The sequence below is a fragment of the Felis catus genome, chromosome A2 (assembly GCF_018350175.1).
Source record: "Felis catus isolate Fca126 chromosome A2, F.catus_Fca126_mat1.0, whole genome shotgun sequence".
NCBI classification, from domain to species: domain Eukaryota; kingdom Metazoa; phylum Chordata; class Mammalia; order Carnivora; family Felidae; genus Felis; species Felis catus.
The window spans coordinates 109,368,469-109,393,809 of NC_058369.1; the positions used below are offsets into that span (position 1 = coordinate 109,368,469).

At 38.7% G+C, this 25,341-nt stretch overlaps 1 protein-coding gene across 4 annotated transcripts in view; it reads right to left on the minus strand.

Annotated features, from left to right (window-relative positions):
* Positions 1-1,880: 1,880 nt before the first annotated feature.
* The window catches only part of SOSTDC1 (sclerostin domain containing 1), a 69,092-nt gene continuing 45,631 nt past the window's right edge, over positions 1,881-25,341 (minus strand). For 3 of the 4 annotated variants that reach the window (XM_019825544.3, XM_006929229.5, XM_006929228.5), the window contains exons 3-4: positions 5,835-5,915; positions 1,881-3,329 (exon numbers count right to left, since the gene is read on the minus strand). In XM_019825544.3, coding sequence (XP_019681103.1) covers positions 2,914-3,329; positions 5,835-5,915 — 497 coding nt within the window. In that variant the 3' untranslated portion in view covers positions 1,881-2,913. Of the gene's footprint in view, positions 3,330-5,834; positions 6,434-25,341 lie in introns of those variants that run through there. The other variant, XM_003982819.6, reaches the window with a different exon arrangement.

The following is a 25,341-nucleotide window of genomic DNA, read 5'->3' on the forward strand; positions in this document are numbered from 1 at the left end:
GCAAGTGCTTTTTCGCCTTTTTAAATAACTGTAAAGCTACTCTTTCTGTTGACTTTTAATTTGCACTCTTCTCTGGGAGCTTGATTGTATCCTAGGCCTTTCTTATTGATTGCTGACCTTTTCCTCTCATTTGATGTCAAATACCACACAATGGATGTATCATCAATGTAACACCGCCAGAAACAGATCAGTAAATTAAATGTGACCATGAGAAATCGATCTAATTCTTGACTTAGCAGAGACGAGAGAGGTCTTATAATCTTTTTACTCCATTTCATTTTTCCTAGTACATTTGTTTACTAATTCACATTAGCAATCAAATCAGTGATGATTTTAGCATTTCATTATCACCCAAACTTATGTTTCAACATTTTCTTACTAAAAGGTAAACAACAAGGGCATCTGGATGCCTCAGTGGGTAAATCAACTCTTGATTTCAGCTCAGGTCATGACCTCACAGTTTGTGAGATCAAGCCCTGTGGCCCTGTGTCAGGCTCTGCGCTGACAGCTGGGAACCTGCTCCGGACTCTCCTCTGTCTCTCTCTCTCTCTGTCTCTCTCTCTCTCTCTCTCAAAAGTAAATAAATAAACTTTTTTTTTTCAAGGCAACAGCAGAATCTTCTTGATTATGAAAAGCCATTGTCAGGTCAAGTCCTTTTTATGCCTCAGATCTTGGAACACACTAATTTTTAAGATTAACTCTAAGGCTATTAAAAGTGCCTTCTTGTTGAGACAGAAGAAATGGCTACAGTATCTTAAATGTCTGTTATATGAAATATCCCACATTGAGCAATGTTAAACCACTGAAATAGACATATGAAACAATACATTTTTGGTATATTCAACCTGTGATACAATTATTGTAAGTGTCTCAAGTATTAAAATATGATATAATATGACATAGTTTAATATCTAGTTAGTAAGACTGGAAGATAAATCAATAGTGGACTATGAATTGTTACATTATCTGATGGTATAATAGCATTATTATAAAATCTAGAGAGGTTTTCTGTCTTCATATACATTGAGACTCTCCAACCTCTCATAGGAAAGGGACAAAATGTCCTTATTTAATTTATAATGCCATGTATGATATGCATGTGACGTTTAAATTCACAATTACAAAAGCACGACCTGCTACAGAAGAGGACCAAAGACCCCTTTGTGTTCAAAATCCAAAAGGGAAAACCCAGAAGATCTTATCAGCCCATAACCAAGCCCCTTTGGTTTTCATGTGGAGCGATGGGCTCAATTATTTGATTGAATTGGCACATCAGTTATATAACCGTACAATCTGGCTTAAGACTGGGGCTAGGTTGCTTAATGTTTCAACATGTCAGACTCGAAAATACTGAAAAATTAGTTTTTGTTTCCTTTGTTGTTTTTATTTGGTTTTATTTGTTGTTTGGGGGTGGGGGAGGGGCACACAGTAGTATTCAAAATTCCCCTAACAGATGATAGTAGTTTTTTCACAAGTCCTTTCTCAAACTTAGCTGCATGCTGGAATCACCTGGAAAACCTTAAAATCTGCTGATATCTGAGTTCTACCCCCAGAAAGTATGATGTAATTTGGATGCCAGCCTGGATATTGGGTCTTAAATTATCTCCTCCAGGTGATTATAATGGGCAGCAGACTTGGCATCCCAGGTGTATATACATATGATATTCTCATTACAACTCACTACAACTGGATTGTCACCCAACTTTTTAAATCATCCCTTTACTGAAAAGATTGTCTTTCTTTCTCTCCTCTGTTACTGAAGAACTTTTTTTTTTTCAAAACTTGAATGTGCCTTATCAAAGAAATCAATTATTCTGATACATAAATTCTAATTTTGGTATACGTGCACCTTTTTCATACATGTTAAAGGCAAGGACAACAACTTTTAGCAGTGTTTATTTTTGTTAAAAGAAACTGATGGAATTGAAGGTTAAATCACCTTCGGATTGCACAGATTAAACAAAAAGGTATTACATATTTCAGTTTTACAAAGCATCTTATTGATTTAAAAGGATCCATACTATTGATAAAGTTCATGATAAAACATATATGTAAAAAGGAGACTAAAATATTTATTTTACATATCTACATGTATTCTCATATTTCTAGATCAACCACAAATCATACAGGAAAATATTTAGGTACATGGAAAAGCTTCAAAACATAAAAAATTAACAGTTTGAAAAAAATCACATGTGAAAGCTCATTAAATAATAACATTGACAAATAAATAGTTCATCAGTTTTACTTATTAGCTGCTGCCATGCATTTCTGGCATTCCATTGTAAGCAAGGGTCAGCATGCAGGGTATAATTTCATACTATGAGACTGTAAAAAGCTACAGGGCTTATTTTTGAAGTGAAATGTCACAATATCTTTCACTTTTTCAAAGGAGATCACTCATGGCTGCTAAACTTCCCATGAAAATTACCAAAAAAAAAAAAAAAAAAAAAAAAAAAAGCACCTTTCTGAAGTGTTACTGTGAAGATTCATGGCAACAATTTTTTTTAACTCTTTAATTATGAAAGGGTTTTGCTGGGGATGGTGTGGGGTGGGGGATGGGCTGGGGAGTGGAGGATAACCAAGAAGCCCTTTTCTGCTTTAAAAAGTAATGATTCAGTGATGTATATAGTATCACCAGTCTTTCGAGAACCATGGGGAATTAAAACTACAGGTTGCATGGAATTTAAATGCAAATTGCACTCAAGGATATGCATACATCTTGAAAAACTTGAAAAAGAAAAGCTATTCCCAGAGAAGGTCCTGATACTTAGGACAGCTTGGTGGGTTTGATCAAAGCACAAAGCATCTATTTTCAAGTAAGAAAATAGCAATGGCAGGCTTGAGTCTTCCAAGCAATCAGATCTGTAAAGCAGATGGTTACTAGCCAGTCTGGTGTCGAAAGTCTGAGTTCTAACTCAGGCTGTGCTTGCTGGATTTGCTGGCTCTTTTCCGCTCTCTGTGATGCTGGGCTGGCTTGGCAGGCGACATGCTCTCAAAGTTATGACTGGACTCATTGTGCTGCCGAGTGTACCTCTTGCACTTGCAGGCGGTGACCACTGTGATTTTGTAGGTGCGCGTGCTGCCATCTTGGCACTGAAGCTGGATTCTCTGGGTACGTGTTTTGTCATTGACACACCTCCATTCCTGGGAGCTCCTCCTGCTCCAGTACTTGGTTCCATAGCCTCCCCCTATCCAGTTGGGCAGCACCGGCAGGGGCAAGCACTCACCAGCACACACCAGCTCTTTCAGGGGGCTGATGCTGGTGCACTGGCCATCAGAGATGTATTTGGTGGAACGCAGCTCCCGGCAACCCACTTGAACTCGACCTACAGGAAACGGAAGAGCGTGCATTAAAGAGAAGAAGCAAATGAAGCTTCAAAAACAACAACAAAGGCATCTGCAATGGCAAAAACTGTATCCAAATGATAGCAAATTGTTAAATAGAAAGGGAACATCTATTTCATTTTCACAATGCAAAAATCTGCCTGGATGAGTGTAGAGATAACTTCCGTGAAAATGATCAGTTCACATGGCTGTACATTTTTGAAATAAAATGAACTAGGCCTGATTTTTGTTTTCATGGATAACATTAATTAATTGCTTACTGAAGTGTTTGAAAATCCCATTGTTTTTTAGTCTTACTCCCCAGTAAGGGTTAAACAGTTCTTACACTTGTGTAAATATTCCTTCTTCAGTGAGCTAAGAGACTATAATGTTCTTTTTCTCACAGGTCATATCAGTTAATATCTGCAAGTGCTTTTAATTAGGTTTTTAAAAAAATCTCCTGGGAAAATGTGAAAAGTATTTAAATATTGTGTACAATGTGTATGCTCTCCCTATATTTTGTTTCAATTATAAAATTCAGCTGCAGAGAATCATACATACATGTGTGTACAAAGTCTGACATTTTGCATATCAACCTTAATAACTACGTTTTAAACCTAAATTCCCAAGCTATCTTTTAAAAACAAATATTAAAATGTTTGAAAGGCAAAATGTCACTACAACTCAAAATTTGAAGAATATAAAAGCCCCTAAATCAGGAACGTATGGTTGCCATAACAACTTGGCTACATTTCCATGAATTTTATGGCAGAAAAATGCCTAACATGTCTGATTTACAACTGCAAAAGGAACCATGGTGTTCGTTTCCTGAAGGCTGGTCATGGCAAACTTTTTGTTTAGTTATTTGAATCTGTTAAGTATGTTCTCTAATCAGCTGTTTCTTGTTACATGCCTTATGCAATTAAAGCAAAAATTAATCTTGAAATGTTTGAGTGTTCCTTTCCATTGCTTTGTTACCCAAACTTGAGGAAAATTGCCTGTAACAATCTCGAAAAGAAATCAAAGTTTGTTAACCAGAAAAAAAAAAATGTTTATAAGGATAGACTGCTGAAATTTAAAAAATAAAAATGCTAAGGACCGGTGAAGTAGTCTTGCCTTGAAGTGGAATCCTGAAGGCTAATTTGAAGTAGATCCTGAATGAGGAGGTGGACTTTGTCTCTCGGCCTCAGTAGCTCTGAGGTGGGAGACATAGCCTAAAGGGATGCAGTAGCTGTAAAACAATTTATGTAGACACACATACATCCGTACAGAGCGTGGGATTAAAGTGAAAGGGTAAACTAGCTGACTGGTCAGTGTGCTCTGCCTGTCTCATTCTGATTCCAGCTTCCCTTCCTGCATCTGCCTTAGGAATGCACCTGGAAAGAGCCGGAGATGGATTTGACTTGCCTACCTTTTTGTTCTCCAAGTATATACCGACTTGGCATTTTTGCAGTGACAGCTCATTGACCATGAATACCCACCACATTGCTCAGTAATCTAATAATAATCAGATACCGCCTTTGTACATAAGAGCAACTATCCTCAAGAAAGTGAAAACACCTTGGTTTTCTTAGAAAGACATTAGTAGCCCTATTTGCTTGGACTTCTCAAAGGTCAAAATTACTTCTAGCAGTTGAATGGAATTGAGGTGGAGCAAAAGATTTGTGTAAGATTTCCCGTGCACTGTTTTTCTGTGTCTCTATGAAAACCTGTTTGTTAGCATGTGAACTTTTCTTGAAAGGAGTGAAGCAAAAGTTAGGAGAAGAAATTTGAATCCCTCTAAGTAATGTTTGATTAGTGTGTCAATTCAGCAAACAGAAAAGAAAACAAATACTCCCTGTACAAAATATTATTGTACTGCTATTATTTTAAATCTCTAAAGTTATAAAAGTTTCCCCACTCTTTCACAGAAGTATACAATTAGCCCAATTTGGATCTGGTTAATAAGTAATTATGTTGGAAAAATTGGATTCTCCAATATTTTTAGTTACATCTCTCTTTTACATTGGTCATCATCAAAACTTTCAACCATTTCACTAGACATATTTTAGAAATCCTTGTGAGCCATTTTTTTTTCCCGGAAAGCTTGTGATTTCCTATACATACTTTGGTTAGTCACGTTTATGCACTTTACCACAATTGTACATGTCCTGAAATACACAGAAAACAACCCGAATGTACACTACGTAGAAGAACACTTTTTTTAAAAAAACTCTCGTTTTGCATGATTTTTTAAAAAGCAACAGTTTAATTCCTAGAAACATTTTCTTTTTTGGATGTTTGATAGAACTTAAGTCCTCGCCTGCATTATCAAATCACTGTTTTAGTTACATTAACTTTGTAGGGAAGAATGCCAATCTACACATGCAGTAGATTACTCCCAGATTGTTTAGCAAAATATACATGGTTCAGGTTAGTTAGCAATGAAACGATTCTATAGGAATGTGAGCTAATGCTACCAAAAGAGAAAAAAAAAACCAAAATCCATGCAAGTAAAACACACTTACTGTTCCGATCCAGTCCAGTGTTACTGAAATGCCTGCCTCCATTTCTGGCTTGATTCATCGTGCTGTTGCTGCTGGGGTGTGCTGGAACAGGTTTAACCACATGTGAATAAAGGATTTCTGTGGCATCATTTTTAAAAGCCAAACAGCTTTTCATTAGGATGCATGCAAAGGGAATGAGATAGAAATGAATGGCAGGAGGAAGCATGGTGAGGAGAGGATTTGCTTGGCTGGAGAGCTGGTTAATTCCTTTCCCTCTGCTTCTGCACTGTAACTGTGAAATTCCTCTTCAAGGTTCCCTTTATATATCCAGTGAGGTTTGGCGTTCATTCAGGTGTAAAGTTGTATAGAGCTTCAGAGTGAAAACACAGAGAAGGGGTGGGATCCCTACATGACCCTGCAAAAGAATTTTACCAATAGAAGAGAAGACTACAGAAAAGGAGGAGCTTGGTATACAAATGGCCTGAAATTTCAGAGTTGCGCTTCATCAGTTGTCTGGGAGCTAAAGCAGCCAGGCACATTCTATAGCAACTCCAGACTATCTCCCTCTCTGCCATTTCCTTTCCTGAATCTAGTTCACATTCGGGTTTAATTTAAATGAAAATACACTGCTGTTCATTTGAAGAGATTTACATTCCCACAATTGTTCCGCACTCCCCCCAGATTTTAGAGTATTTAGGGTAGGGAGCGGGTTCTTCCCAGATAATAGGAAGGAGTTCGGGTGAGTTTTGCTAGACTTGCAGTAAGCACCTATTAAACATATTTTGTTTCTCAAGAAGCAAACCGATATATTTTTTTTTTTCCTTTAAAGTATAAGGCATATGGAGCTAAAATCTGCCCCCTGGACACACTTAAATAATGCAGCTTTGATCTGCATGAACTGCTGCTCCGCTAGGTAAATTATTGCCAGGGGTTCTGTGTGGAGAATAATGAGCATAGCTCTTTCTGCAGTAAAGAAATACTATCAATTTTCATCTTAAAAATATGTCACAATTGTGAAAATTCATAGCATTTAGCATTAAAAAAAGCCATTCCTGACAAATCATTGTTTAGCAAATTCAAAATAATTTTTTCTAGGATTTTCATTAGCTGCCCAACACATGTTCTATCTGTATTTACTAAGCATTTTGTTCATTGCTGCCTTTGACTCTGCTGCACACATAAGAAACATACTTTCCTGACCTTCTTTATCCACACCTGCAACAGATGTTCCATGAATATTACTTACCATTCTCCATTCTTTTAAAAAAAGTCACGAAATTTCCTCTGGTTTATGGGATATTTTGATTGGAATAATTACACACTCTGAATCATCTTTTCAATTTTAGATCTATTTTTGCCTTCTGTGCGGTTACTGACATGACCTGATAGCACAGATCTTTTGTATCTCTCCCCTTTATAAACTTGGGTCTGTTATAGCTGCTATTCCAATCTATCTACCTACCTACCTGCCCACCTACCTACGTATCTATTCAACTATCTATCCATCTATCCATCTATGTTTCTCCAAATGGCACTATTGACACTTGGAAATAGATAATTCCTTATTATGGAGGGCTGTTCTGTGTATTTAGCAGCATACCTGGCTGGCTTCTACACACTAGATGCCAGTACTATATCCCCACCCCCTCCATTATAACCAAAAATGTCTCCAGACTTTTCCAAATATCTCCTGCAGGCCAAAATCATCTATCCATCTATCTCTCTCAATATAAAAAGAAAGTAAAATTAAGAATAAAGACTAATTATTTAATAATACGAAGAAATTACTGAGTTTTTCAAGAAGGAAAGTATTATTATGGTTTTGTTTAGAATCAGCATCTACTTCTCTGTTAGAGGTATATGCTGAAATATTCTTAGACAAAATGATAGGATGTCTGGAATAAACTTCAAAAATAATTTGGGAGGAGGTTAGTTAGAGGTGTAGGTGGGGCAAGACTGGTCATGGGTTAAGGGTTCAAATGTTCAAAATTCTACATAATCACAATTATAAAAATTAAAGTAAAAAAATTCAATTTAATGTGTATGTCTGCTTCATAACAATCAGATCCCTATCCTAAGGTTGTATGTAGTCATTTATTCTAACATCCTTCCTGAAAAACAATACATCAGTTTACTGTATGGGCATGGAGATTATATACTAGGCATCCTCTTAAAATACTAACTGAAGAAGTTTTTATCCTGCTTATCAGAGTACTTGATATTAATTACATGAAGGATGTTACTATTAACCATTTACCAGTAGACCCAATGCCTAAATGAAGCAAGGGGGTCAAAAGAATCTCATCTCTTCACCATTACTCTGTTGTGTGTCTGTGTGTCACAGTAAAATAAGATATTTTAATTTGCAGTTTAATTCCTTTTTTTCTGATTTTTTAAAGTTTACTTATTCATTTTGAGACAGACAGAGAGAGAGAGAGCACTAGTGGGGGAGGGATACAGACAGAGGGAGACACAGAATACAAAGCAGGCTCACACTGTCAGCACAGAGCCTGACACGGGGCTCAAACTCACAAACCATGAGATCATGACCTGAGCCGAAGTCAGATGCTTAACCAACGGAGACACCCAGGCTCCCCTTGCAGTTTAATTATTACGGTGGATTAATCAGATTGACCAAATTTATTTATAATTGTTAACTCTGTTTTGCACCTGGTATTCTGCAGACTCAGCCTTAGGATATTACCTCAGGCAGAAGCAAAATTGCCAGGATGAGGGCAATATGGTTGGTGCATGTGGACAGGAAAAATTTAGAGTTCTTAGATCCAATACGTCATACAGGATCAAATTAGAAAACTACTTTGATAAAATAGAAATCATCACAAATTTGCTATTTAACAGTTCTTCTGAGCAGTTTAACAGTACTTCATTAAGAATAACCACAAACTCTAAGGTTATGGGTCTAAATGTTTGACATAATTGATTAAGAAAGTATTCCCCTGAACAAGCTATGTTCTTTCTCATCTGCAAAACTTCATATGCACATGGTTCTCCTTCTATTTGGAAAATCTCCCTCTATCACTTTCCTCATTCCCTTCCTCATTGGCTAATACATATCTTTCCTCCAAGACTCACTTTAGATAGAACTAGGAGTAAGGAAAGTCCCTTGCCCTCTACCTCCTCAAGTCTGGAGTCAGCACCCCATCCATTGTATCAGAGTGGCCAATTGTCTGATGGCTTTGAAAGCCTTGTGATACAAGAATGATTTTTATCTTACGAATAATGTTCAACAAGTGGATAAATTATTTAAGAAATATAGAAAAACTGTCCTTTCACATATTCAAAAATTGGTTAATATTTATGGTGGGCAATCAGAAAGATGGCCCCTAATAACCTTCAACTCATGATATTCACACCCCTGAGGCAATCTGCTTCTCTTCAGTGTACATTGGACCTAGAGACTAACTTCTAATGAATATAATATCGTGATGAGATGTGAATTTCATGCTTAGGTTATACCAAAAGACTGTGACTTCTGTCTTCCTTACCTGCTGTAGCTCCCTCCACTTGCTTTGCTAGAAACCAGCTGCCATGTTATAAGTTTTCCTATGGAGAGTTGGCCCAAGTGGCAAGGAATGGATGTCTCTTGCCAACAAGGAAGGGGAGCCTTCCACTAAACAAACCATGAGGACCTGAATTCTATCAACAACCACATGGATAAGTTTGAAAGCAAATCTCACAGCCCATCTTTCACGTGAGGCCTGCAGCCCCAGCTTATACCTTGTGGCCCTTATGAAAGACCTTAAGCCAGAGCCATCTCAGCAGCTATGAGATAGTAAATGTTGTTCTAACTAAGATTTGGGGTAATTTGTTACACATCCATAGATAATTAAGGCAATATTATGTTTGAAAGTGAAGATACAGTAATTAAGCTATTAATTTTGTGAATAATGCTAGAACCTTGAAAGCATTAGATGCGGCACCATTCAATATGGTGGTTGGGCAACTTCTGTTTTTAGGCTTTGAAATCTATTCTCTGGTCCTCCGTTGAGTCATCGATGTTGTTCTATTATTAATAATCAAATAATGGTATAGAATTACCACTATTACTCTGATGTGCAAAAGCTGGAATTTAAATGCTCTAATAGTATTGTTGATCATGTGACTCCTAGCACTGGAATCAGAAATTCTGAATTTGAATCTTATTTCTGGCATTTGTAATCTGTATGAACTGGTTATATTTCCTGAAACTAACTTAGTTGCTTCATGTGTAAAACATCACCGAACTTACCTATCTCAATAAGAAATTAAAAAAAAAAAAAAAATGAAAGTGTCTAGCACAAAACCAGGCCCAAAAGAAGTGGAAAAAATAGTCATTGAATATGAGTTTAAAAGTCCTGTTTCTCATTAGAGTCTTTGAATTTAAAAATGCTTTTTCAAAGATTAGAGAAGTCTCCAACAAACACAATTATTCAATTTAAGATGGAGAACAAAAGTTAAAAGGAAAGAGATTGTTTAGTTTGATTAAACACTAAAGAATGTGTAAATGTTCTTTCGTTAAAAATAATTAGACTGACCAATTGTTTTTTATCTCTGACAGGGGAAGAACCAGAATAAATATAAACAAAATATGTTTACTGAATGCAATAATGAGCTATATCTCGTTCTCTATGGACTTAAACTATGTTCAGAGTGTTCCAATTAATAATAGAACTTATGGCATTGACCACTGTTAGTTTAGAAGAGAAAGAAAACTACTATAGAATCTTCATGCATAAAAATCCTTAAAAGAGGATGGATTAACATCTTTCATTCATTTCATGTCAATATGTGTCGAGTCCAGTATTTGTCAAAGACGCTGCAGTTCAGGGTCTGCAAAGCTGAATGAGGCACAGCGCTTACCCTCTTGCCTTTTCCCTAAAGCTCCTGTTTAGAATTCCACTAAAGGAATTCCCCTTAACTTGATCCTTCTGTAGGATTTTCTTCCTCCCTCACCACCGTTATTAGTTGTCTCTTTACTTTTATTTTGTTTAAATGTTTTTTGGTTTTATTTGTAGAATAAATGTGTTTTTGTTGTTGTTATAAGCATCCCCAACACAGATAATGTTGATTTACATAGTGCTGTTTATAAGGCGCTGTGTAGCCTGACACAAGACCCAAGTGGAAATTCAAAATCCAGTGGGTACATCTCTAGATATGGTTCTCAATCTTGGCACTAGCGACATTCTGGGCCAGATCATTGTTATGGGACCTGTCCTGTGTATTGTAGGGGGTTTAGCGGCAACCCTGGGCTTTCTCCGCCAGATGCCACTTGTACCTCCCTCACCCAGCTGTGAACAACAAAAATATTTTCTTCAGACATTGTCAAATGTCCCCGATGTGAAAAACGGTCCTGGGTTATAAACCACCAGCCTAGGCAAATTCTCCAGGAAACTTCCTAAAAATGCCAGCAAGCTGCTATTAAGGAAAACCTTATATGCAAGCTCTAGGGAACATGTCAAGACAGTAAGAAGAGGGCTTCCATATGGTTGTAAAAATTAGGGAGACTAGTAAGTTGTCCTTCTCACTGGCGTTTGCTACCTTGCACAGTAAGAACTGATCTCTTCACCATACATGCAGCTCACACAAGTCCCTGAACTCAGTGTAAGCATGGTTGGTAGCATATTAAATATCCTGTCCCCAATAACGGGAGCTAGAATTCGTTTTGTTCCACACAACCCTGGTAGTTCTTCTAAAACCGTATTTTAGGGGCACCTGGTAACTCAGTTGGTTAAGTGGCCGACTTCGGTTCAGGTGGTGATCTCGCAGTCCATGGATTTGAGCCCCACATCCGACTCTGTGCTGACAGCTCAGCCTGGACCCTGCTTCAGATTCTGTGTCTCCATCTCTCTCTGCCCCTCCCCACTCATGCTCTCTCTCTTTCTCTCTCTCAAAAGTAATTAAGCTTTAAAAAAGGTCCTCAGACCTTGAATCAGAACCCCCTGGGGTAGAATCCAGGAACCTGTGTTCTAACAACTCTCCCAGTCCTTGTTCTGCACGCTAAGGTGTGAGATGCACGACAGTAGACTGCGCACATGCCCTGTCCCCATAGTCTCCATCGCAGTTACCTCATCTGTTTAACTAGGACTCTGCTCCAGACTCTTCCAGTTTGTACAGTCAGATGGAAGCCCTGTCCTAAAGCTCAGCTCAGTTGGCCAAAACCCGAACCCATTTCTTTTTCCTGTATTTATTTCTCCCTAGGGCCTGGGTATTCTTGGTGTCTTCCAGTGACTGATTAATGCTTTGTTCCACAGAGAGGGACACAACAATTACCACCTACGGTGATACCATTGCTCACTAGAAATTTTGGCAGCCATATCTGATTCTCACAGCTATCAATGTTGACCCAGATTTTGGCAAAATACTTTGATCATTGTGGTTTTGATTGTTGTCCACCAACCTCAGGAGCATTCCACAGCCAAGTCAGGCTCCTAGCCCCGGCAGCATGCAGTCTCGTTTCACTCTTTCCTGAGGAATCTCTTATTCAAGTACCAATGGGTTTCCTGGCCAAGCCTAAACCTATTAGGACCTTACCTCACGAGTAGTAGAGGCCTAACAGTCTGTAGTTCCCTGGTATGTCAGAAAACTGGAGGACAAAAAGAACGTAGCAGAGAATCTGGCCCAATACCACTACAGCTTTTCTGGGAAATAAAGTTGCTGCAGAAACTTCCTAATTTCAATTCTGGTATGTTTTAATGAAGTAATTTGCTTCCAAGTTCTGTGTAGATGGGAGGTGTGGTGTAGGGGTCCCACAGCTACTATGTAGCTGGAATGAAGGATATGTGCTAGGGAACATGGAAAACAATTGTGTCTACATTGATTGGAAAGGCAGATTGGAGCAGATCATTAACTACAGTCCTGCTTTGCAGGTTTAAAAGTTTGGAGATAATTTGGTAAACAGTGAAGAGTCACTGAAGGATGTGAATGTGAATATATGTGTTTGTTTTTTATTTTCACAAAGTAAAAACACCATGTAACTTACATACAGGTAAAGTGATAGAAAATTTCCAGTACCCCAAAGTTTCTCTCCTGTCCCCTTTCCTAGTAACCACTTTCTTCCTCCTCCCTAAAATAAAATTACTATTCTGATTTCTGACACCAGTTATTAATTTTGCCTGTTTTAGAATTTGATATAAGAATGACTTTTTTCATTGTTGTATACTATTGAATTGCATTGACATCCACAATTCATTTATCCAGTCTAGATTGGATTGGTTCTACCTTGTGGCTATTATGAATAAAGTTGTTATAAACATTCTAGTGCCTGTCTTTTGATGCATCTATAGATATATATTTTTGTTAAATATAAATCTAGTTGTGAAGTGGATGAAATAGAGAATTTGTATATTCAACTTTAGTAGATAATAACAAAGTTTTCCAAAGCAATCTCATTAAATGAAATGTTCACTCGCCCTGACAGATTATAAGCAGGGGAAGGTCAAGAGCACACGGTTTCAGAACACTGATTCTAGATGCAATGCGTGATATGGGTAAGGCAGAGTTACACTCCAACATAGGAAGGAGGCACATTATTTCGAGAACTCAGGTGAAAAAAAAAAAAAAAATCCTGAACTTGAAAGAGAGAGGGAAGGCTAGGACAAAGATCAGAGACACTGAGAATAGGTTGGCAGTTGATTGGAAATGAAGGCAAAGGTGAAAATAAAGTTGTAAAGCTGGGTGACTAGGGAAATGGTGGGGTCAGGGGAACCAGGCTGGAAGAGTTTAAAGTTTAATAATGAGTTTAGACTGCATTACGATGTGGTTACGGTGCTGGTGGAAATCCAAGAGAAATTGTCTAACAGACAGCTAGAATCAAAGCTCAAGAAACCTATCCAGCGACGGGCAGCAAATTTAGTCGGATGCTTTCTTAGAGTAGAACCCTAGAACTTGGTTTAGAAACCTTTTGTCAAGTAACACAAACACTTTCATTTACATACCTACTGTCATGTAATCCTGCCCCTAGATTTTTTAAACCTAATTCCCTACTTTCAGGAATTCTCAAGTAGTATAAACTATAAGCTTATAAAACTTATGCCCTGTGTTTTTTGCAAAACCATAAATAATAAACATCTCTCAACATCCCTTCTTTTTTTATTACCCAGATAGCAACTGGCTTAGTTCAAGTTTTCATCATTATTTGCCTGGGCTACTGTCATTAACTACTTAACTGATCTCTCATCTTACAGGCTCATCACCTTAAAATGCACTCTCCAGAATAAGATACAGCAGGATCTTTTATTTATTAAAAATTTTTTTAATGTTTATTTATTATTGAGAGACAGAGACACAGAGCATGAGCATGGGAGGGGTAGAGAGAGGGGAGACACAGAATCTGAAGTAGGCTCCAGGCTCTGAGCTGTCAGCACAGAGTCTGACCTGGGGCTTGAACTCATGAACTGTGAGACCATGACCTAAGCCAAAGTTGGTCGCCTAACCAACTAAGCCACCCAGGTGCTCAACAGCAGGATCTTTTAAAAATGGATATCAGAGCATTTCATTTAAAAATGTTAGTCGAGGCGCTCCTGGGTGGCTCAATGGGTTAAGCGTCTGATTCTTGATGTGAGCTCAGGTCATCATCTCCATGCTCACAGCACACAGTACGGAGCCTGCTTGGGATTCTCTCTCTCCCTCTCTCTGGGCCCCTCCCCTGCTTGCGTGCTCTCTCTCTCTCTCTCTCTCTCTCTTTCTCTCTAGAAAAAAAAGTCAGTTAGATCCTTTTACTTGCAGAACAAACATCTTCATGAGCCAGCTATCCTCCTTTCTTTCCATTCCTTAGACTTATGTTTCTATAGTAGTTTTTCATGCTCACCATTCAATTTAATGCCCTTATGCCTTTCATTCCTGCAAATGCTCTTTTCATTATTCAAAATTCTGTTCTTGGAAGCCTTTATTGAAAATATAGGACTAAATTAACAAATGGTGAAATACAAAGGAAAGGACAATTGGGGGCAAAGGAAGAATATTTGGGAGATGGGTCTCTGAGGATTAGGTATTACAATTTAGAATAATATAAAGACATTTATTTTTTTTATTTTTTTATATTTATTTAATTTATTTTTTTTAATTTACATCCAAGTTAGCATATAGTGCAACAATGATTTCAGGAGTAGATTCCTCAGTTCCCCTTACCCATTTAGCCCATCCCCCTCCCACAACCCCTCCAGTAACCCTCTGTTTCTTCTCCATATTTAAGAGTCTCTTATGTTTTTGTCCCCCTCCCTGTTTTTATATTATTTTTGCTTCCTTTCCCTTATGTTCATCTGTTTTGTATCTTAAAGTCCTCATATGACAAAGACATTTATTTTAATCTCAGTAAAATCAGGTGATTTACATTTCCAATCCTAATATACAGCACAATGTATTTAAGATCAGTAAAATTATTTAAAATATAATTATTAAAATAGAGAAAAGGATATATGCAGATTTTCAGCACAGAATATTTTATTTATGAACCTTGAAAGAGAATACTGCTTTATATTTTTAAATTTTCTAAACAAGTGTCCTCTTTAAGGCTCTCATACGATTAACAAGAAAATTAAGCTGATTACTTCATAATATTTAAGCTTATTGTATTATGGAAAAGAGTTGCATCATCAGATTTCTACCTTTTTAAGAAATAGGATTATAAAATTATGAAAAGGATACATGCATGTTATAAACTGTGTCAATAGTTCATTAAGTAGGATAAAGTCATGTCTTCCCATTTCTCCTCCAACCCCACCACCCAGAAATAATCAGTTAGGAGTACCTTGTGATGTTTTCCAACATTTTCTGCATTTATAAGCTAATTTAAATATGATTTGCATATACATACACATATATATTTTTAACTTTTGTCATAAAGACAGGAACATGCTATACATAGGATTTCTCAAATTACATATTTAATGACCTATCTTGGACATTTTCCTGTATCAGAACATACAGGTTTGCCTCATTCTTTTCAACCTTAGCATTGGATGGGCTACATGGATCTTATATAAACTATCCATTAATTCTCTTCTGATAAAATATTTAGATTGTTTTTAGATGATCTCCTTTATATATGTTGCAGGATATTTGTTCTAGACAATCACTTAGCGTCCATTTTTTTCCTTTGCCTTCATCCAGGAAGTTGAGGAGGAGGTAGAATTGGGAGGGAAGGACTGGGGTTGGGTATATGTTCTTCATGAAAGACCAGAGGCCAAGCCCTACTCCCTGACAGTGTCCCAGACAGGTGGCTAATATTCAGAAAGGCACAATAACCACCTTCATTAAAGTTCCAGTAGGATATGTAATTCCAGAGCCTCTGTGGTAGAGGCTAAAGTCTGGGATTGTGATGCCTCCTGCTTTGGTCTTCTTCTTCAAAATTACTTTGGCTATTTGGGGCCTTTTGTGGTTCCATACAAATTTTAGGATTGCTTGTTCTAGCTTCAAGAAGAATGCTGGTGCAATTTTGATTGGGATTGCATTGAATGTGCAGATAGCTTTGGGTAGTATTGACATTTTAACAATATTTATTCCTCCAATCCATGAGCGTGGAATGTTTTTCCATTTCTTTATAACTTCTTCAATTTCCTTCATAAGCTTTCTATAGTTTTCAGCATACAGATCTTTTACATCTTTGGTTAGGTTTAATCCTAGGTATTTTATGCTTCTTGGTGCAATTGTGAATGGGATCAGTTTCTTTATTTGTCTTTCTGTTGCTTCATTATTAGTGTATAAAAATGCAACTGATTTCTGGACATTGATTTTGTATCCTGTGACTCTGCTGAATTCATGTATCAGTTCTAGCAGACTTTTGGTGGAGTCTATCGGGTTTTCCATGTATAATATCATGTCTTCTGCAAAAAGTGATAGCTTGACTTCATCTTTGCCAATTTTGATGCCTTTGATTTCCTTTTGTTGTCTGATTGCTGATGCTAGAACTTCCAACACTATGTTAAACAACAGGGGTGAGAGTGGACATCCCTGTAGTGTTCCTGATCTCAGGAAAAAAGCTCTCAGTTTTTCCCCATTGAGGATGATGTTAGCTGTGGGCTTTTCATAAATGGCTTTTATGATGTTTAAGTATGTTCCTTCTATCCCGCCTTTCTTGAGGGTTTTTATTAAGAAAGGATGCTGAATTTTGGCAAATGCTTTTTCTGCATCGATTGACAGGATCATATGGTTCTGTTCTTTTCTTTTATTAACGTCATGTATCAAATTGATTGATTTGCAAATGTTGAACCAGCCCTGCATCCCAGGAATGAATCCCACTTGATCATGGTGAATAATTCTTTTTATATGCTGTTGAATTCGATTTGCTAGTATCTTAGTGAGAATTTTTGCATCCATATTCATCAGGGATATAGCCTGTAGTTCTCTTTTTTTGCTGGGTCTCTGTCTGGTTTAGGAATCAAAGTAATGCTGGCTTCATAGAATGAATCTGGAAGTTTTCCTTCCCTTTCTATTTTTTTGAACAGCTTGAGAAGGATAGGTATTATCTCTGCTTTAAATGCCTGGTAGAATTCCCCTGGGAAGCCATCTGGTCCTAGACTCTTATTTGTTGGGAGATTTTTGATAACTGATTCAATTTCTTTGCTGGTTATGGGTCTGTTCAAGTTTTTTATTTCCTCCTGTTTCAGTTTTGGAAGTGTGTGGGTGCTTAGGAATTTGTCCATTTCTTCCAGGTTGTCCAGTTTGTTGGCATATAATTTTTCTTAGTCCCTGATAATTGCTTGTATTTCTGAGGGATTGGTTGTAATAATTCCATTTTCATTCATGATTTTATCTATTTGGGTCATCTCCCTTTTCTTTTTGAGAAAGCCTGGCTAGAGGTTTACCCATTTTGTTTATTTTTTTCAAAAAACCAACTCTTGGTTTCATTGATCTGCTCTACAGTTTTTTTTAGATTCTATATTGTTTATTTCTGCTCTGATCTTTATTATTTCTCTTCTTCTGCTGGATTTGCGGTGTCTTTGCTGTTTTGTTTATTTCCTTTAGGTGTGCTGTTAGATTTTGTATTTGGGATTTTTCTTGTTTCTTGAGATAGGCCTAGATTGCAATGTATTTTCCTCTCAGGACTGCCTTCGCTGCATCTCAAAGTGTTTGGATTGTTGTATTTTCATTTTCATTTGTTTCCACATATTTCTTAATTTCTTCTCTAATTGCCTGGTTGACCCATTCACTCTTTAGTAGGGTGTTCTTTAACCTCCATGCTTTTGGAGGTTTTCCAGACTTTTTCCTGTGGTTGATTTCAGGCTTCATAGCATTGTGGTCTGAAAGTATGCATGGTATGATCTCAATTCTTTTATACTTATATAAAAGGCTGCTTTGTGACCCAGTATGTGATCTATCTTGGAGAAAGTTCCATGTGCACTCAAGAAGAAAGTATATTCTGTTGCTTTGGGATGCAGAGTTCTAAATATATCTGTCAACTCCATCTGATCCAATGTTTCATTCAGGGCCCTTGTTTCTTTATTGATTCTGTGTCTAGATGATCTATCCATTGTTGTAAGTGGAGTGTTGAAGTCCCCTGCAATTACCACATTCTTATCAATAATGTTGCTTATGTTTGTGATTGTTTTATATATTTGGGGGCTCCCATATTTGGTGCATAGACATTTATAATTGTTAGCTTTTCCTGATGGATAGACCCTGTAATTATTATATAATGCCCTTCTGCATCTCTTGTTACAACCTTTAATTAATTAATTAATTTATTTATTTATTTAAAAAATTTTTTTAATGTCTATTTATTTTTGAAACAGAGAGAGACAGAACATGAACGGGGGAGGGGCAGAGAGAGAGGGAGACACAGAATCGGAAACAGGCTCCAGGCTCTGAGCCGTCAGCACAGGGCCCGACGCGGGGCTCGAACTCCCGGACCGCGAGATCGTGACCTGGCTGAAGTCGGACGCTTAACTGACTGTGCCACCCAGGCGCCCCAAGAGACTCATTTTAGACCTGAGAACACCTTCAGACTGAAAGTGAGGGGATGGAGAACTATCTATCATGCTACTGGAACTCACAAGAAAGCTGGAGTAGCCCTACTCATATCAGATAAACTAGACTTTAAATTAAAGGTTGTAGGGGCACCTGGGTGGCTCATTCAGTTGAGTGTCCGACTGCAGCTCAGGGCATGATCTCACACTCTGTGAGTTTGAGCTCCACGTCGGGCCCTGTGCTGACGGCTCAGAGCCTGGAGCCTGCTTCGGATTCTGTGTCTCCCTCTCTCTCTGACCCTCCCCTGTTCATGTTCTGTCTCTCTCTGTCCCAAAAATAAATAAACGTTGAAAAAAAAATTTTTAAATGAGTCTCTTGTAGACAGCAAATGTATGGGTCTTGTTTTTTATCCATTTTGATACCCTATGCCTTTTGGTTGGAGCATTTAGGCCATTTGTATTCAGTGTTATTATAGAAAGATATGGGTTTAGAGTCATTGTGATGTCTGTAGGTTTCATGCTTGTAGTGATGTCTCTGGTACTTTGTGGTCCTTGCAACATTTCACTCACAGAATCCCCCTTAGGATCTCTTGTAGGGCTGGTTTAGTGGTGATGAATTCCTTCAGTTTCTGTTTGTTTGGGAAGACCTTTATCTCTTCTTCTATTCTGAATGACAGACTTGCTGGATAAAGGATTCTCAGCTGCATATTTTTTCTGTTCATCACATTGAAGATTTCCTGCCATTCCTTTCTGGCCTGCCAAGTTTCAGTAGATAGGTCTGCCACTAGTCTTATTGGTTTCCCTTTATATGTTAGAGCATGTTTTTCCCTAGCTTCTTTCAGAATGTTCTCTTTATTCTTGTATTTTGCCAGTTTCACTATGATACATTATGCATAAGATCAATTCAAGTTATGTCTGAAGGGAGTTCTCTGTGCCTCTTGGATTTCAATGCCTTTTTCCTTCCCCAGATCAGGGAAGTTCTCAGCTATGATTTGTTCAAGTACACCTTCAGCCCCTTTCTCTCTCTCTTCCTCTTCTGGAATTCCTATTATACGGATATTGTTCCATTTCATTGCATCACCTAGTTCTCTAATTCTCCCCTCAAACTCCTGGATTTTTTTATCTCTCTTTTTCTCAGCTTCCACTTTTTCCATAATTTTATCTTCTAATTCACCTATTCTCTCCTCTGCCTCTTCAATCCAAACTGTGGTTGCCTCCATTTTATTTTGTACCTCATTTATAGCATTTTTTAGCTCCTCCTGACTATTTCTTAGTCCCTTGATCTCTGTAGCAATAGATTTTCAGCTGTCCTCTATACTTTTTTCAAGTCCAGCGATTCATTTTATGACTGGAGTTTCTTTTGAGGAGAATTCTTCCGTTTTGTCATTTTGGGTAGTCCCTGTGGTGGCTCCAAACTGTAGGGCACTCCCCTGTGCTGTCTGGAGTAACGTGTTGATGGGCGGGGCTGCAGTCAGATCTGATGTCTGCCCTCAGCCCACCGCTGGGGCCACAGTCAGACTGGTGTGTACCTTATCTTCCCCTCTCCCAGGGGCAGGACTCACTGTGGAGTGGTGCGGCCTCTGTCTGGGCTACTTGCACATTTCCAGGCTTGTGGTGCTGCTTTGATGGGATCTGGCATACTAGCCGGGGTGGATCTGCAAGGTGCACAGGGGCAGGAGGGGCAGGCTTAGCTCCCTTTGCCATCGGTGGTCCCCTGTGGGAGGGGTCCTGCAGCACCAGGAGGGAGGCAGGCAGACCCGTTGGAGGGATGGATCCACAGAAACACAGTGTTGGGTGTTTGAGCCGTGCAAGCAAGTTCAGTGTGGGGAACGGGTTCCCTTTGGGATTTCAGCTGGGGGATGGGAGAGGGAGATGGCACTGCCCAGAGCCTTTGTTCCCCACCCAGCTGAGCTCTGTCTTCCAGGGCTCAACCCCTCTCCCTCCCATTGTCCTCTCACCCTCCCGCTCTCTGAGCAGAGCTGTTGGCTTATAACATCCCAGATGTTAAGTCCCACTGGCTGTCAGAACTCATGCAGTCCAGGGGCGCCTGGGTGGCGCAGTCGGTTAAGCGTCCGACTTCAGCCAGGTCACGATCTCGCGGTCCATGAGTTCGAGCCCCGCGTCAGGCTCTGGGCTGATGGCTCAGAGCCTGGAGCCTGTTTCTGATTCTGTGTCTCCCTCTCTCTCTGCCCCTCCCCCGTTCATGCTCTGTCTCTCTCTGTCCCAAAAAATAAATAAACGTTAAAAAAAAAAAAAAAAGAACTCATGCAGTCCGGCCTCTCCACTTTTGCAAGTCAGACTCGGGGGCTCTGCCTTGCTGGGTGGGCTGCCCTTCCACCACCCTGGCTCCCTCCCACCAGTCCCTGTAGCACCCACCACCTCTCTGCCCTTCCTACCCTCTTCCGTGGGCCTCTCGTCTACGCTTGGCTCCAGAGAGTCTGTTCGGCTAGTCTTCTGGCAGTTTTCTGGGTTATTTAGGCAGATGTGGGTGGAATCTAAGTGATCAGCGGGACCCAGTGAGCCCAGCATCCTCCTATGCCGCCATCTTCCCCCCAAAAAAATGAAATTCCATAGCCTCTGAACCTGAAGGGAACATGTAGCCTAGAAATGGGTATCCAGTAGGGAATGACTGCTGATGACCACCAGTGCCTAGAGGAACCTTCCCAGTGCCTTAGCCTTACGGAGAAAACTCTGCAAAGCCCTTGATGAGGGGCAAGGGAAGGAGCGAAAGGAAAATGAGGGCCAGGTTTTTAAATTAAATTGATTTAAAAATATAAAGAAATGCATACATGTATATATGCATTATATACATATGCATACATATATACATACATATATATCACAATATATATATATTTATATCTAAGCTTCTACACCAGAATTCATACCATCTTCATAAACATTTGCAATTTCCAAAATACCAAGTTATTTTATCTATCTTGATATTTTAAAGTTGCATGTCAATTTTCGAGACTTTTTATCCATAAGAAGATAGTTCTTTTACGTTGATTAATGAAACAATCCCCACTTAAAATAGTGTTCCTTTATCTCGACATAGTTACATGTGGAATTTTCTGACATCCATTTGCTCTCTTAAAATATAATTCCAACAAAAATAAACCATGCCTTTGCTACTTTAAGGATTTATTATATCACTTTGATTTCATACTGACATCAAGCATGGCTTGGAACACATAATATGAAGAGAAAAGATTTAATAGTTTATTTTGAAGAGAAAAAAATAATTTCTTTATGGAAAATCCATGTCTGCATTATGATCATTAATTTTTTTTTGTTTGCCATTGCTTTTACCTTTAATTGGTACTTTTGCAATCTTTATTGAAGGCTTTAGCTTCGTTTAAGGTTGGCAAAAGATTAAGTCAATTAAAAATCTCATGGAAACAATTTAACCATTATTCTCTGATTAAGAAGCATTGATTAAAATTGCTTTCAACAAGGAAAGACAGAGAGGATCCTTAAAACGTCTTATGGCTTAGAATTTTATTATGTCAACTAACAGTTTAGATTGCCTTCGGGCCTAACTCTCCAGCCTGTTTATATAGCAGTTGGGGCTGTTGGCCTGACGGTGGTCGGGGAGACAAGGCTCTTCTGACAAACAGCCAAAGAAGAAGTTAAAACAGACTGGGGAAAGTCCGCTCCTGCCAGGACATTGCAAGCTGTTTAGTGACCATCGAAATGTTCTGCTGGTTTTGTTGCCATACTTGGTAGTCCTGGGAATCTTGCTAGTCTCAGAAGTTGAGCAAAACAAAATACAACTGTGCACAGCCACGCCCTAGGGTGACTGTCTCCAAATACCATACAAGTCCGAGGCTGAAGCACTTGAAAGGCTTGCGTCCCTCCAGATGAAATCTTCATAAGATTGAGCCTTTAAAGACAACCCTTAAGCACATAAATGTTGTCATTTACGGCACGATCTCAATGCTATTTTCCCTTTCCAATTATAAAGGTGGCTAATGCACTTGATAATTACAGTTCCTTAAAATTTATTCACTCTGGAGTAGATCAGCTCAGAAATGTTGGCACTGTTTCAGTGTTCCTTAACAACTGCTTGCCAAACCACTCTTTGATCCAGTGAAATCATCATATGATTCAAAACAAGGCCTACAGCCTTTCAAGAATTCACATCTTAAATCCTCATCTTCATTGCTCAACCTCTCCACGTTGAACCTAAAAATTGATTTTTCCTTATCAATGCCAAAGGGATACATTTTTTTCACTGTGGGATTTACAATATGCTTTCTTTGTTGCCCTTCATTTATTTACCACTACAGCTAACACATACTGAGTACTTAGTATGTACGAGAGATTGTGGCTTGCCCTGCAGTGATAGAATAAACTACCTCCCCTAAATTCACTGCACAAGATTAAGACAGTCAGTTAAACAGATAATTACAGTATAGGGCTAGAAGTCAGGGCAGGAGAGAATCAAAGAATTGATCTAGAGCTCAAAGTCACTGGTGAGGACCAGAAAGATTTCCAGGGGGTGTGAATTCCGAGCACAGTATTCAGGATAAACAGAAGGAGGCAGATTAAAAAGCAAGTAAGTCGCAGTATTCTAGACAGAAGAAATAGTATGTGCTCAAAGATCTGGCAGTGACAGAAAGCACAGCAAACTTTAGAAACTAAACCCGTCTTGCTTGCCTTGAAATGCCTCCCATGGAGTAATTAGAAGAGGCCAGAGAAATAAGCACTGGAAGAATCTGAACAACATTTTCTCAGCCTAAGGAGTTTTAATTTGATTCTTTATTTTGTTTATTTTTTGTTTGAGAGAGAGACAGGGTGCAAGGGAGTGAGGGGCAAACAGAGAGTGGGAGAGAAAGAGAGAATCCCACAAGGGGCAGAGGAAGAGACAGAGAGAGAGAGAAAGAGAGAGAGAGAGAGAGAGAAGCAGGGCTCACCTGAAGCAGGGCTCCGAATCACGAACTGTGAGATCATGACCTGAGCCAAAGTCAGATGCTTAACTGACTGAGCCAGCCAGGCGCCCTTTGAATTTTACTCTAAAATCAACGTGAACTCCTAGAATTTTGAGCAAAGAAGTGACATGAGTAGTTTGGGGTTTTGGACAGATAACTCTGAGGGGTTGTAGAAGAAATTTAAATTTCAGAAATATTTAGCATAGGGTGAGCATAACTCTAATCAAATGGAGGACTGAGGAGAAAATCCAGGCCTGAAAACAGGGCTGGGCTAAAAGCTGAGGGTTGAACCATCACCTCTGTAGGTCAGGAGTATCATTAAGAAAGAAAAACTAGGGGCGCCTGGGTGGCGCAGTCGGTTGGGCGTCCGACTTCAGCCAGGTCACGATCTCGCGGTCCGTGAGTTCGAGCCCCGCGTCAGGCTCTGGGCTGATGGCTCGGAGCCTAGAGCCTGTTTCCGATTCTGTGTCTCCCTCTCTCTCTCTGCCCCTCCCCGTTCATGCTCTGTCTCTCTCTGTCCCCAAAATAAATAAAAACGTTGAAAAAAAATTTAAAAGAAAGAAAAACTAAAGAGGGAAAACTGAAAAGGACGGGGGGGGAAGGGAAAATGAGGGGACTGACGAACTGGAGAGAGGAGAAAAGAAAAAGAGGGAGGGAAAGTGGAGGTGATTTGGAACAAACTCTGGCTGCATAAATCATAGCTCTCCTACTGGCGACAGACAAGGGGCTGGGAGGGCAGAGTCAGGATATTCCAACGGTGTTCTATGTCTTCAAAAAGACACAAATTATTTTCTTTTAGAAAAAAACACTTTATTGAGGTACGATTGACATATAAAAAGCTGTACATACAGAATGTACACAACTTGGTGATTTGAAGATAGATGCACACTGTGAAACTATCACCCCAATCAAGGCCATAAACTTATCTAATCACCTCCAAAGGTTTGCTCCCACTTCCTTGATTTTTTCTTAAGTTTTTGTCCGTGTGTTCTGTTTATTTCTGTCCTTTATTCAGGTTTTGTAGTTTTATTTGTATCTGTCTATACATTTTTTAAGTTTAATCAGAAGCATATTTTATGTTTTAGGCTGCTGTTGAAATGAGAGTCTCTTACATCATATTTTCTAAATGTTCATTGAAAAGCTACAGAATTGGATAATTGATCTTGTAACTGACCACAGTACTAATGCTGTTTAATACATTTTTAGTTAACTATCTCAGTATTTCCTGATAATCACATCATCTGGCAATAATGATAACTCTGTTCCTGTCTTTTCACTATTTTGTGCTTTTTTTTCTCATCCAATGTTGTTATTTATGCCTCTGGTTAAAACTTTCCACCGATGTTAATTTAAAGCAGCGATGATGGGTAGGCAATCTTAGATTGTTCCTGACTTAACATGGAAAGATTCTAATATTTCATCCTTAGGTTTCATGTGGATAGATATTTCAAAGTGTCTGCATTTCAAACAGACACTTTTTAGTTGTCTCGAATTACTTGACAATTCAAATATACTGAAGAAAACATCTTTGTGCATCAATATTTGTATCTCTTATCATTTCCTTAAAATGGGCTCCATAATGTTTGGTTCCGGATACCCAATTGTTTCCAATGCTTCATGTACAAACTTACCTACACTGTAGACGTCCCATCTTTATAAGCATTTAGGATTGTCAATTTTTAATATTCTCGT